The 13205-nt window shown below is 43.4% G+C and overlaps 1 protein-coding gene across 2 annotated transcripts in view; it reads left to right on the top strand.

Moving 5' to 3' along the window:
• The first annotated feature begins 1236 nt into the window (after positions 1–1236).
• The window catches only part of LOC112256646 (dnaJ homolog subfamily C member 17), a 46935-nt gene continuing 34966 nt past the window's right edge, over positions 1237–13205 (top strand). For both annotated transcript variants that reach the window (XM_024430043.1, XM_024430041.1), the window contains exons 1-6: positions 1237–1458; positions 9645–9714; positions 11305–11363; positions 11478–11565; positions 11677–11753; positions 13017–13143. In XM_024430043.1, the coding sequence (XP_024285811.1) occupies positions 1375–1458; positions 9645–9714; positions 11305–11363; positions 11478–11565; positions 11677–11753; positions 13017–13143 (505 nt within the window). In that variant the 5' untranslated portion in view covers positions 1237–1374. The remainder of the gene's footprint in view (positions 1459–9644; positions 9715–11304; positions 11364–11477; positions 11566–11676; positions 11754–13016; positions 13144–13205) is intronic.

The following is a 13205-nucleotide window of genomic DNA, read 5'->3' as shown; positions in this document are numbered from 1 at the left end:
ATAGAAAATACAGGTTTTCTATGGTCAGGACGTGACAGTATCATGTCTTCTATGTATGCTGTTACTGTTTTGAGTGTTAATTCATTCACACCTAATACATCTATTAATTGGTTTGAGTAAATGCATTTCTCGTTTATAGAGTAACTCTTTGATTGACTACTTCATCATTTCGAACTGGTAAATGATCAATCGTAGAGTTAATTACACACACATGTGTATGCTTTGCGGACTGGGACCAGAAATCGGCTTTGGCATTTCTAACCCATTTCTTTCCTTGAGGCCCCCATTATTAGCCAGATAATGATCAGAAAAAAAACATATGCAAATAAATGTAGACACTACAAATAAGCCAACAATGGACCAGCCCATCTTGCATTGGACCGAAATGTTAGATGGCCAGTCTGCCCCTGTCTCTGTGTGGGTGTGTGATTGTTGTTCTCTTCTCAGAAAGCTCTAAATCATTCTAGGAACTGAACAGACTGGCATTGTTTACAGGGCCGGACTAACTCATTTGGGGCCCCAGGGCACCTACCTCCAGGGGTCCTACCAGCCTCTCAGGGAATGCTGCAATAATGGGCTTTCCATGAAACTGGCTGCATTATCTTCCTCTGTAAGCCACAAGCCCACATCCAAACATCCAGAAGTGATACCAGAGTGTATTATGCCATAATAACCCATATGAAATGTTCATGAATGTACCCTCTCTTACCTTTGTTTCAAACATTGTTAATTTTTATTTATTTATTATGTCCTAATATTACTGTTATATCTAGCGTAGCTGTAGACGAACGGACATCTGCACGGTTTCACATTTTACATCACTCTCGTTTAATGACATGTACACTCATTCTCACAACCCATTCATCCGTAAAGCAGCACACTGTCGTAAAACATAACAACATACAGAAGACTTACTGCATGTCGTTCCATACATAACACTTACCATATTATAATGGCCAGTCTGGTACAGTTTGCATAGGTAAATAAATATTACACTTTGACACCAAAAAGTTAATATTTGTTAATTATTTATAACATTTTCATATCACAATGATATCCCAAATGGATCACTTTAAAGTCAGCAAAAAGTATTTGAAAATGCCACACTAGACCAAATAGATCAACATGCTTGCAAATATCATTGTAATTCAATACGTATCATTTTAAATCCACAATATCGTGCAAGTTCGATAATAAATGACGTATAGGGCACGTAAACTACACCTCCCATAATGGTATGTTTTCAGGAAGTGAATGAGTCCGAATTGGAAGTCTGAAACGTTCAACCCATACGTGCTACAACAACAAACATCTATAGGACGTTGATTTAACGTTTGTTTTGGTAGCTATTATATTGTACGAAAGAAAGATAACATGACAGGAAAGACAGCGAAAGACCTTTTACAGATGGACCTATATGGTCTACTGGGTATTAAAGACACAGCGACAGCGAAAGAGGTGAGTGATGGCTAGCTAGCAATAAGGAGCTAGCTTGCTAACTAGCTACTTTAGACAACTAACGTTAACTAGCTAGCTTACAAACTTTGACGCCTTGTGTAACTTAGCAGTAGGTTAGTTAGCTAGTTGCTTTGAAGTTGGTACATAATAACATAGCTAAAGACCTCCTATCTCTGCTCTTCCAAAAGGTGCTAGCACAGACGGAAGTGGGTTGTTATACTTAAGCCAGCTAGCTCTGATCCAGTCACCCGACGACAACAACGAGTTGCCTCTGCTGTGTTAGTAGAGGGACGAGCACTTAGCCCTGGACCAGAGCTACTAGCTAGGTTGGTTATGAACAAAGCAAGCTAACGTTAGTTACCTAATATTTTTTTTAGGTCAGAATTTGTACATCATGGATAATGTCATTAGCAATATTTATTTTACCAAGCCTGTAGGTCTTGTGTGTTCTAAGTAAAGTATCTTCAAATGGCCACTAAGTGGCGGCATAGTACTGTTCAAAATTCAATGTGTCTCGTGGTCCTATGACAGTTTTTATTAAGATAATACAGAGCCATCCATTTAGCCATTTCTGTAGATGTGGGTTGTATCTGAAGGAAGCATGCAGATGAAGTGCAACACCTTCTGGAGCAGATGTCTTCTGAAATTATAAATAGGACTCATAAGCCAATGCATCATGTTGCCAAAATTAGACTGGCTTCCTTGTCTAGCACTATAAGAAGGTCCTGTTTGATTCTCCCAAGGGATACCAACAAGTACCGGTTGAGCCAGCATTTGGATAAGTTCAAGAAACAAATTATCTTCCTCAATATCTCTTATTGTTTGCCAATCAGAAAGTGTACTGCAGTCTGCATGTTACACAAGTATTATGTTTGATTGCTTGCTCAAACAAAAGGCTGCTCCACCTAATTGAAACAAAATGTGATGGGTTAGTCTGAATGACATTATGTGCAGACATGGGTATTTGGTTTGCTCTGGGAACATTCCCCTTCCCTTGTCCTATTTTCCCTGCCCATGCTCCATGGGTGATAGGCCTGCTACATGTGTGTCCCCAAATCCAGTCATTTTCACGACCACCTCCGTGCTAAATTTCCAGCTCCTAAAATCTGCAGGCCAGAAGAAAATTAACATTGCTGCCAAATTGTGGGAAGAATTCAATTTCTTAATTTGATTTCAAAGTCTCATCCACCTCAGAGGAGCATTTTAGGGAAGTTAGTGGTTGTGGCTTAGCCAGAAAGAGTCCCTGAAATGGGGAGCTGAGTTTTGTGAGGTTTGCTGATGGTCAGGAAAGATAGTGAGCAGTAGTGCATACACCAGTGTGTGTGTGTGTGGGGACTGGTAGAATTTGTGAAAACAAGTCAGATGTCACAGTTGTTTTCTCCCACTGTTACACCAGGAGGACTGCTGTTTATCATTGAGAGAGGAAATACTCTTTCAAGATCATGTTAATGTGGACTTAGCAACAGCTTGTAAACCATTCCCTGATGAATCTCGGCTTCCTGTTACTACTCCTGGTGTGAATTACCTCTGTCGTTATCTCTGGTTTTGAAATTCCTCTCATTTTGGATTGCAGATATTTCAGTTAGGGAGCTGGTGGCTTGGAACCTGTGGTTTATGCACATCACTGAGTGAATCATTATCTGGAGTTATTTTTGCCACGGCGTTCTCCTGTAGCGGACAGTTAAACAGGCCAGTTATCACTTTTCAGCCACATTCTCCTGCATATCAGCAGGGATAAAGAAGTGGCTGTTTTACAGAGGAAGGGAATAGACCGAACACAGTTTAGGCACCAAAAAATTCAATAAGATTCAGCAATGTGGCTGCCTGGTGCTATTTCTTTTGGCTAATAAAGGTAGGCTAACTATAGCCTACCTATAGTGTGACTGTTTAAGACGGCTAGATTGTGTCTACATATATCTGAGTTATGTGCAGACATTATTCACCCGCAGATGTCTTTATGTACTTTATCATGACAGCGCAGCGTTTACATGTGGAGCTCCTTCCTCTCCTTCTCATTGCTCTTCGTTTCTGGCTCCCTGACTGTAGTAATGTTAGGCCTCAGTGGCTAAAACAGCTCATGGTACTGTAGCTTAGCTAGCTGTGGGACTGAATAGAGTGACCCCCTGCCAGGCTGGCTGCGTTTCACTGTGCATCCTACCATTGCACTCTGCTGCCTGCCTGCATCCATTCAGAAGACACGTTCCTCGGGTAGGTGAGTAACTCAGCTGGCCCTTGGCAGGCCCCACTCATGATAATTGTATCACTGTCCCAAACAAATGTTCCTGTCAGGCGAGTTATGCTCAGCTCAGGGCACATTTTGGAAGCTGAACCGCAATTACATCTTAGTAGACACACACACGTTCCGCTTTATACCCCCGACCTCTGTACATATTTTATAATTTCCTTTTCTTTCTCCCCCTGCACCACTCCCTTCTCCTTCTTTCACTCCCTCTCTCCTTTTCTCTCTCTCTTTCTTCCTTGCATGTGTTTTCTCCAGTGGATAATTTTCTAATAATGCCAGATGAGTGTAATTTAGGAGGATGGCCCAGTTGCAGAGCAGGTAGTTAATCAGCCACCCATGTGGGTCCTGTTGGGGTCCTGCTGTGGCTGTGTTGGGGCCAGTTGTCAGCTGTAATAGGTACTACAGACGGGTAATGAGTACAAGATGTGGGCATGCAGTAAAGACTGTGGCAGGCAGCGGGTGGCAGAGAGAGCCTGATTTCACCAGGCACCAACCATTAGGCTACTGTTTGCCTGCTGGTATTGTAAGTAAGTAGCCCACTGCTAAGGAGGGAGGGATGGGCTTGATTATCAAATGACATTTTATGTCACATGCCCGAATACGACAGGTGTAGATGTTACTGTGAAGTGATGGTTACGAGCCCTTCCTAACGATGCAGAGTCGAAAAATAGTCACACAAAAATGGTGTTATATACAGGGAATACCAGTACCAGATCAATGTACGAGGTATTTGAGGTAGATATGTGCATGAAGGCAGGGTAAAGTAACTAGGCAGCAGTATATCTGTGTGTGTGTGTGTGTGTGTGTGCGTGTGCGCGTGTGCGTATGCAGTGAATGTGTATGGGTTTTACCCATGAGCACCAATATGAAGTTCATAGGAGCCTGTTAAATTGGGTGTCAAATGAAAGATAAAACCATTATCCATCCTAAAAATAAGGAATAGACAAAGGCTTTGATTTCTGGTCAAACAGATGGAAAAGGGGTCTTAGAAAACAATTAGCAGAAAAAGTCTTAAATTCAGTTACCAAAAACCCACATTTTCAAGATATTTTCTCATTTCTCTCCCTCATGAGGGAGGTTAATTAGAGTTCACAGAAGTAACAAAGTAAAAGTACACTTATCATAGTTATTGTTTTTACTAATATACATTTTGTTTTAATTAAGTGATTAAAACTCTAAATTCTTAATTTCTAAATCAGTAATGTAATTTCTGCAATTGAATTTGCTACAATGGGAAATCATAGTAGTCACAAACCACAATTGGGTTCACAAGTTTAGTCAGCGTAGCACAGTAGTATAGTGTTGTCACAGTACCTGAATTTTGACTTTGATACCGATACTACAGTAGGTTTAGTATCATGATACCATCATGATACTCGATACCAAAACGGTACCACGGCAAAAAAAGGCCAATAAGCCTAACTCCCAGAATGGCACTTTATCCAGACAGATCTTTTGAGTTCCATATCATCACATTTGAAATGTTGGATATTTGTATGTATGTTAATGTATCAATTATACAATGCAGTCAGTTTGACTTTTTAAATATTTTTTTTACCAATCTATCGACATGACATAATGGTAATAATTGATTTGAATGGTCGGTCTCTATTGATAAACTGGACAAATCAAGATGTTGCCTAGGCCTATTCACAATACAGGTGAATTAATATTCAATAGGAGTGTGTGCGTGCACTGAGTTATTGAGATTGTTTTGGCTGATTTCACGGGGCTACAGATGAAAAACAATCTGTGTCCCCTCCATTTGGGACTTATTTTATTGTACTGATCAACAACATTTGCATAGAAGAAGCAATCTCTTATTTTATAAATGTGCGCGCTGTCTCACAATCAGCTTTGTAATCATCAATAGTTATAGTTAGCATATTATCACAAACAAGGTACTAGTGTAGTAAATTGATCTTCAGCTGTAAGTTAGCATGGAAAGTTGGCGTGCAAAGCTGGAAGCTACCTTTATCCTCTTGCTTTGTAAAGTGTTCTAGCCTGTGATGGACATTTTGGCCAAACAGTAATTAAGTTTCAACATTTCTACATACCGTGTTGCATTATTCAAGTATCTTAATGCTGCAATATGTACTTTTTTGGGTGACCTGATCAAATTCATATAGAAATGTAAGTTGTCTGAAAGCAAGTCTAAGAAGTGATGGGATCTGTTCTATGTGTGCTATTTCTATCCTTCCTGTTTTTTTAACAGCTGACAAGGTAAAAATCTGTCATTCTGCGCCTGAACGAGGCAGTTAACCCACCATTCCTAGGCCGTCATTGAAAATAAGAATGTGTTCTTAACTGACTTGCCTAGTTAAATAAAGGTGTAAAAAAAATATATAAAAAAAAAAAATAGTACAAATCGGTGTCCAAAAATACTGATTTCCGATTGTTTTGAAAACTTGAAATCGGCCCTAAGTAATCGGCCATTCTGATTAATCAGTCGACCTCTAGTTTAGATGGTACAATGATTTTCTACACTATACTTGAAATTAGGAGAACAATTAGAATTTTAGTGCATCTTTAACTTCTTGTTTTTGTTTGGGGGCAGAGTTAATTCAAATAATAGCAAAAAACTGAGGGAGATTTTACCAAAATTCTGTTTTTGAAATTTGCATCTGCGCAGTTCTTCCACTAAATGTGTTTTTGTAAAATGAAATCAATGTTTTTTGTTTGGCCTACATTTTAAGTGAAAAATCTGTTATGGTGCAATTACCCTTAACAATTTAGCAGTCTTATGGCTATTTAGCAGTCTTATGGCTTGGGGGTAGAAGCTGTCTCCACCTTATATAGAGGTCCTGGATGGCAGGGAGCTTGGCCCCGGTGATGTACTGGTCTGTCCGCACCGTGCCTTGTTAGTCTTATGGTTAATTGCTCCTTTAAGAAGTCTCATTCTCATAATTTATTTAAGATATCCAGCACTGGAAAAACAGTAATGAGTAGTAGACCTGTAGTTGCCACTGTTATTGATTCTCCTCACTCAAGGACCTGTCCCGACCTGAGATTTCTACTTTCCCTTATCACTGAATTAGCTCACTCTAAAGTTGCCACATTGGCATGTACAGATGACACTGGGTCTACCTCAATTGGGGCTTGCGTGTTACATCAGTGATGGGACCAATGATGTATTTAACTAAATTCAGGGCTACGGGAGCAGTATTCACTTGCCAGCAGTAGATGAGGGAGATGGGGCGGAGCGGGGGGGGGCACCTGGCGCTGGACTGGCTGGTCTTATGGAGCCCTAGTGCCGAGCACAGCACTATGAAACCCACAGTCAGTAATCCCCAAGGGGGTGTCCTTCTGCTGTTGGAGTGCTTGCACGCATTTACCAAATAGGCTGTTATTAACACAGAGGGGATCTCTCCCTCACCCCATCCTCCAGCCCCTGAGCCCAGTTTGTCTCAAGGCGATGAGAATAAGGGCCTCTGTGGAGCTTGTTAAAGGGAGGTGAGGTAACCACTCTGAGGGATTTGATTTACTGATGGTGTTACAATTACTAGCGTGGATGTTTTTCAGCACAGCGTGCTTGATGACAGGTTGCTCTGGTTCAAGGTGTCCGGGCAGCTGGAGAAACCTACTTTGACTGTACAAAATGACAGAGACACGTGAACTTATCAGATTGGTCTGGTGATGGCCAAAGCCACTATGTGAGTTGAGGTCACAACCTGACCTCTCAACCGGCTGATGTGTTTCTCTTGGCAGTGGCAGTGCTGCGTAACTCAGGAGCTTCTCATGGCGTGAGAGATGAGAGGGGTCGCTGGTCAAGAAGTGGTCCACCTGATCGGGGGGGGGGGAACTATGAGAAGAGACTGAGTAGGATTAGGTGGTCCAGGAGAGGAGAGACAAGAAATGCAGCAGAGCAGAAAGTGACTGGATAGTAGAGAGGAGAGGTGGTAGGAGGCTGAGGGGGAAGCGTTGCTGCTTGAAATAGTTCTACTGACCTGAATGTTACTGTATGTAGGAAGCTCTCTGAGTGAAGGGCTGTAATAACGTGTAGCCTCACAGAGCGATCCCACCCTGTCTATCCCTCTCTGTACAGCACGCCAAACTACTTTAGACCAGGATGGGCTCATCCCCAGATAGTTAAAATGTCTTCTCTGACTGCTGATGCATTACCACATCCTCTTCAGTTCAATAACAGCCAGTCAGTCAGTCGGTCTGCGCTGTCTGTTTTGGCACATTCCTCAGATCCAATAGTGCAAAAAAAAAATGCAAACGTTGCCTGGAGTTGATGGTGTCCAATGCAAAACAGAACAGAAAGGGGCCCTTGATCTATCCAGTTGTAATGGACTGGTTCTGATTGATTGGCAGCACGGAAGAGTCGAGGTTGTGGTGAAAGGGGGGGGTGCTGAGAATTGCCAGGGACCTCACAATACGACCTTATCATGATTTATTATTATTTATTTTTTTACTTTTATTTAACTAGGCAAGTCAGCTAAGAACAAATTCTTATTTACAATGACGGCCTAGGAACAGTGGGTTAACTGCCTTGTTCAGGGGCAGAATGACAGATTTCTACCTTGTCGGCTCGGGGATTCGATCTGGCCCAACGCTCTAACCACTAGGCTACCTGCCGCCTGATACTTAGCTGCTGATACAATATATATTGAGATTCTCACGATTTATTGCGATTCGATATTGCGATTTGATGTTCCAAACATATTGCTCACCATATGTCTGCTGCAGAGAGACGAGAGAGCATGAGAAAATTAGTTTTGATCAGGAAATAAGTGCTGAAAACATGTTGGCTCACGTGAAGAAGATGTAGAACAAGCTATAAGATGAAAAATACCAGAGTTTTGGCACAGATACTGCTGACTAGCACTAACTAATGCTACCTAGCAACAAAAAATATTTGCAGTCAAAGTATCAATATAATTTGCGATATGTAACTATTGATTTTTCCCGCATCACTAGAAAGGGGGAGGTGAAAGCATGCAGAATGCTGGCAGGGCTGATTAGGACGTGAGGTCTTCATTGGGCTTGGAGGAGCGGTTTGAAAAGCTGCTTTCTCTCTCAATGGGTCCTGCTTCCTCTCTGGAGGAGTAGACATTGCCTAATGAAAAACACGTTGTCATTAACTCGCCCAGAAGGACCCAAGAAATGCGGTTAACATTCCAGAGAACAACGGAGTAAAAAAAAAAGAAACGGACTAAAACCTGATTTTTAAGATTTACAATGCTCCAAAGTATTTTTCCCCCCTAAGTTTGTCACTCATATTTTAAAATGTTTTGGCTTGAGACACAAGAATGTAATGGCTGCCATCCCAATTTGGTGACTGACAATGGTACACTGTTTGTGTGTTATTGTAATTTTTTTCCTCTGCTGTCAATCCATATTTAACTTTTTCAAGAAAGATTTGTCAGCATTAAGGTGACAGCAGCCAAGATGTGGCCCCAGTGAAACAGATCCTAAACTCCCTATCAACTACTAAACCCATTTCCACCCCCTGTACCGTCATATCAAACTTCTACTCATATTTTCGTTATGTTTCCAGGAGACCATCATTTTTACACACATTTCACTTTTCGGGCCAGTGATGGCATGAAAAAGAATAATCGTGTTGGAAATATATTTCAGAGATTCTAGATTGGCAAGATGCATACAGCGGTTTGGCATATTCAGGAAAAACAACCCTGAAGGCATTCTTTCGAAACAACAACATAGTACAGTCTCTACCACAAAGTCCAACCAAGGTGCACAAAATGAAGAACTAACTGCACGTATCTACAAAAATATGAATCCACTGGGGGCAGTTAATAAAAACAACACAACACAGTGATGGAGGATCTGGCCCTTCTAGGTTATTGGTTTCAATAGACAACTGAACATAGTGAACTGGGACATAATGTGAATAACAATGTGCTGACCTAAGTCCATGCATACTAAAAGAGTAAACACTCTGACTCTGATTTCATTCTCCCCTTTTTTTCTGTAGATCAAGAAAGCCTACCGACAGAAGGCCTTGACATGCCATCCAGACAAGAACCCAGACAACCCAAAAGCAGGTGAATGAAAATGACATGGCACGATGTCCATTTCTCCTCACCTCGTATATCGGCCTTCTGCCTCTGTAGCAGATTGTAAAACCTGAACTCCATCGACACTAGCTACGTCCATCATTGTGACCTGACACACGCTGAGAGAATATAGTGTGTTTGGTTTCTTGTATGACTGGGAGGTTAACATGGGTATTCATGTGCAGTGTGGCCCTGTCAACAGGCACCATGCTTGCATCTCCTCTACTAACTCACAACATTACATGCTGACATCTCCTCCACGAAACCCTCTAGAGTCTGACCTTGCTGCCAGATGGACCTCCATGGCTAACCAGAGCAAAGGCTTCCCACAAACCCTCTAGCCATGCGGGCCGGCCCCAGCCAGACAGCATGACTAGCATTTCTCCAGTCAGCTCCTTTGGCACTATGCGGCTTGTCGCCAACAAACGTCAACAACCAGTTTCGGAAGTTTCAGTATAATTCTGCGTCAGGGGAAAAAAAATCACTGTGGCAAAGGCCCGTCGTAAGGCATGTTTAAAAGTGAAGTTTGTGCGGTTGCTGGATTCCTGTTACTATCCCTGATTAAGTCAAAAATGGGAAACAAGGGGGTAATGGGGGGGCTGAGTGGAATAAAACAATGAAATTTACCAGAAATGAAAAGGAGAGGTTGAAGAATGTTCTCTTTCACATCACATGCATTGGTTTACCCACTCGCACGAGAGGTTAAGAGCCCTGAGACTGTAGCCCCAAGGGATGGGGGGGTCAAGTTCCACCCCCTGTGCTGTAATAGTCTGAGCTGCTCCGGCCAATGTGGTACTCCAGCAGGCTTTCATTCAGCCAGCTCTGCTCCATGTGCGTAGGTAACTTGACCCGTCCACTTCCACCACAGTCTCGAGCCTTCTGTTTGTGTGCAGCTTTTCTCACAGGGAGTAACAGTAGGGGTCCGTTAGATAGAAGAAAAAAACTCCCATAAGTGAGTGATTTAAGCGTGCAGTAGTGGGGCTGTTATGAGCTGGGGGTTTGCGGTGCTGGGGGGGTGGATAGAGGCGAGTGCCAGGGATTTGTGTGGTACTTGTGATTGCCCCTGTGGCCCCGTAGGGCTCGCAAATGGGAGATGGATTGAGAGGTCTGGGTGGATTTATGTGGGAAAAGTGCGAGTGGATCATTGGGGAACCAGGTTTCGTGAGACTCCAGGCACATGTTAACGCAGGAAATGTCTCCGTTTATGTCAGCCCCGGGTCCTGTGTTGGCAAGGAGACATCACAGAGCACACGCCTGCTCTTTTTTTGAACCTTGCCTCATTTCGGTCCTCTCCTCCACACGCAACGCACAGCCCCCCTGGTCTCTCCCTCTCTCCTCCTCCTCTCTCACCTCCCCTCGCGTGTTAGCAGCTCACTAAGGTATCATTACCGTGCGTTGTTAACCTTTGTCCCATTTGGTTGCTGTTTTTTAAAGCTAACATTCTACACATGCACTATGGTCCCCTTAACCACATCTTAAGTCCCCACTGAGCAGGACTATGAAAGAGTGTATGTTTCGATGTACTGTACAGTATTTATTATCTCTAGAACATGAGTGTCCTTGGTGTTTCCTCCCCAGCTGATCTCTTCCACCAGCTGTCCCAGGCCCTAGAGGTGCTGACTGATGCTGCTGCCAGGGTAAGACTCTCTGTCTGTCTGATACTCACCCATCATCCATACCCCCCCGGCCCTTTTTCTCTCTTCTCTCCAACTGTTCATCACATCAGACTGTCCTCCTCTCTTCTGTGTCAGGCTGCTTACGATAAGATCTGCGCTGCCAAGAAACATGCGGAGGAGAGGAATAACAAGCTAGATGCTAAGAGGAGGAAGATCAAGCTAGGTGAGCCCTCAAACCTGTGCCATCTCAACAAGCACTTCCCTCAGTTTCACAAAACTGGCTATTTAGGATGATGTGTGTGTGTGTGTGTGTGTGTGTGTGTGATTTTCACAGACTTGGAGGCCAGAGAACGCCAGGCTGAGGCCCATAGTGCAGAACAGTTCCAAAACACCAGAACTCTAGAGGAGGAGGTAAGAGAGATACAACTCCACAGCATCCTAGTTTCCTACTCTGACCGTAGAACAGATCATACAGGCACGTTTCACTTGAATGCCAATCCCTCATCTACACACAGTCAGGTGGCTAAAACAATAGGCATCCTGGAGGGTGGATGAATCAGAATATACAACACATGCTCAGCTCACCTGCTCAACCTCCTGAATGCTGCACCGCACACAGTCAGCCCCAGAGTACAGCTGTTCCAATCACTGGCTTAGTGAAGGTAACACACACAGCCATCTCTCTATTCTCGGTCCCCACACCGTCTCAAACAGTTGAGCCTACCACTGTTATTATAACGCATACTTTAACGTGTTTTCCTTGATTGACCTTGAAATTCACTAAAGACGTGGGCAAACAACAAAGCTGCAGCCATATCTCACGAAACCTGTTTACTAGTATTTATTATTATTTTTTCCCCTCTCCCCAATTTCGATCTTGTCTCACCGCTGCAACTCGGCCTCGGGAGGCGAAGGTCGAGTCACGCGTCCTCTGAAACATGACCCGCCAAACCGAGCTTCTTAACACCCCCTTGCTTAACCCGGAAGCCAGCTATACCAATATGTTGGAGGGAAGGAAACATTGTTCACCTGATGACCGAGGTCAGCCTGCAGGGTCCCGGCCCGCCACAAGGAGTCGCTAGAGCGCGATGAGCCAAGTAAAGCCCCACCGGCCAAACCCTCCTCTAGCCCGGACGATGCTGGGCCAATTGTGCGCTGCCGTATGGGACACCCAATCACGGCCGGTTGTGATACCGCCCGGGATCGAACCCGGGTCTGTAGTGACGCCTCTAGCACTGCTATGCAAGGCCTTAGACCGCTGCACCACTCAGGAGGCCATAGAAGCGTTTTCATTCCTTGCCATATCATTATTATTTCCATTAGGCAACATTGCATGACTTGATACACTTTGCTCATAAAGTCAATGGTAAATAAGAGGTTTGGGATGCTTTTCATGTGAGTCATGATGACTTTCACTCAGCCTGTTAAATGCATGTAGTTATGGGCTGTGTGTGTTGTGACTGACTGACTGGGAGTGATCACCAGTAGGTGGTAGTATTCTATTGAGCTGGTGGTACTGCACCGTAGCTGGTCTTTCTAAAAAAAAATATGTAAAAAATAATAACTTATCCTAGTTTATCACTGGTACTCTTAAAACGTTTTGTGAATATCAGCCCAGAAACATCCTTGGGAGAATGATGTTCTGTGTTAACCCTGGGGTTATTGTTCTGTCAGATTGCCCGTCTGAGGGAGGAGGGCTCCAGGCAGCTGCAGGAGGAACAGAGGCTGATCAAGGAACAGATCCAGAGGGAGAGAGAGACACAGCTCCACCACACAGGCACATCAGACTACACATCTACAGGTACTGCACTCACAGACAGATTATTACACTAAATTAAACAGCTTGGAAAATTCCTGAAAATG

This window comes from Oncorhynchus tshawytscha, linkage group LG08, assembly GCF_018296145.1.
Source record: "Oncorhynchus tshawytscha isolate Ot180627B linkage group LG08, Otsh_v2.0, whole genome shotgun sequence".
Taxonomy (NCBI): Eukaryota; Metazoa; Chordata; class Actinopteri; order Salmoniformes; family Salmonidae; genus Oncorhynchus; species Oncorhynchus tshawytscha.
The sequence above is the reverse complement of the archived record's forward strand: the minus strand, read 5'-3'. Positions and strand labels throughout refer to the sequence as shown.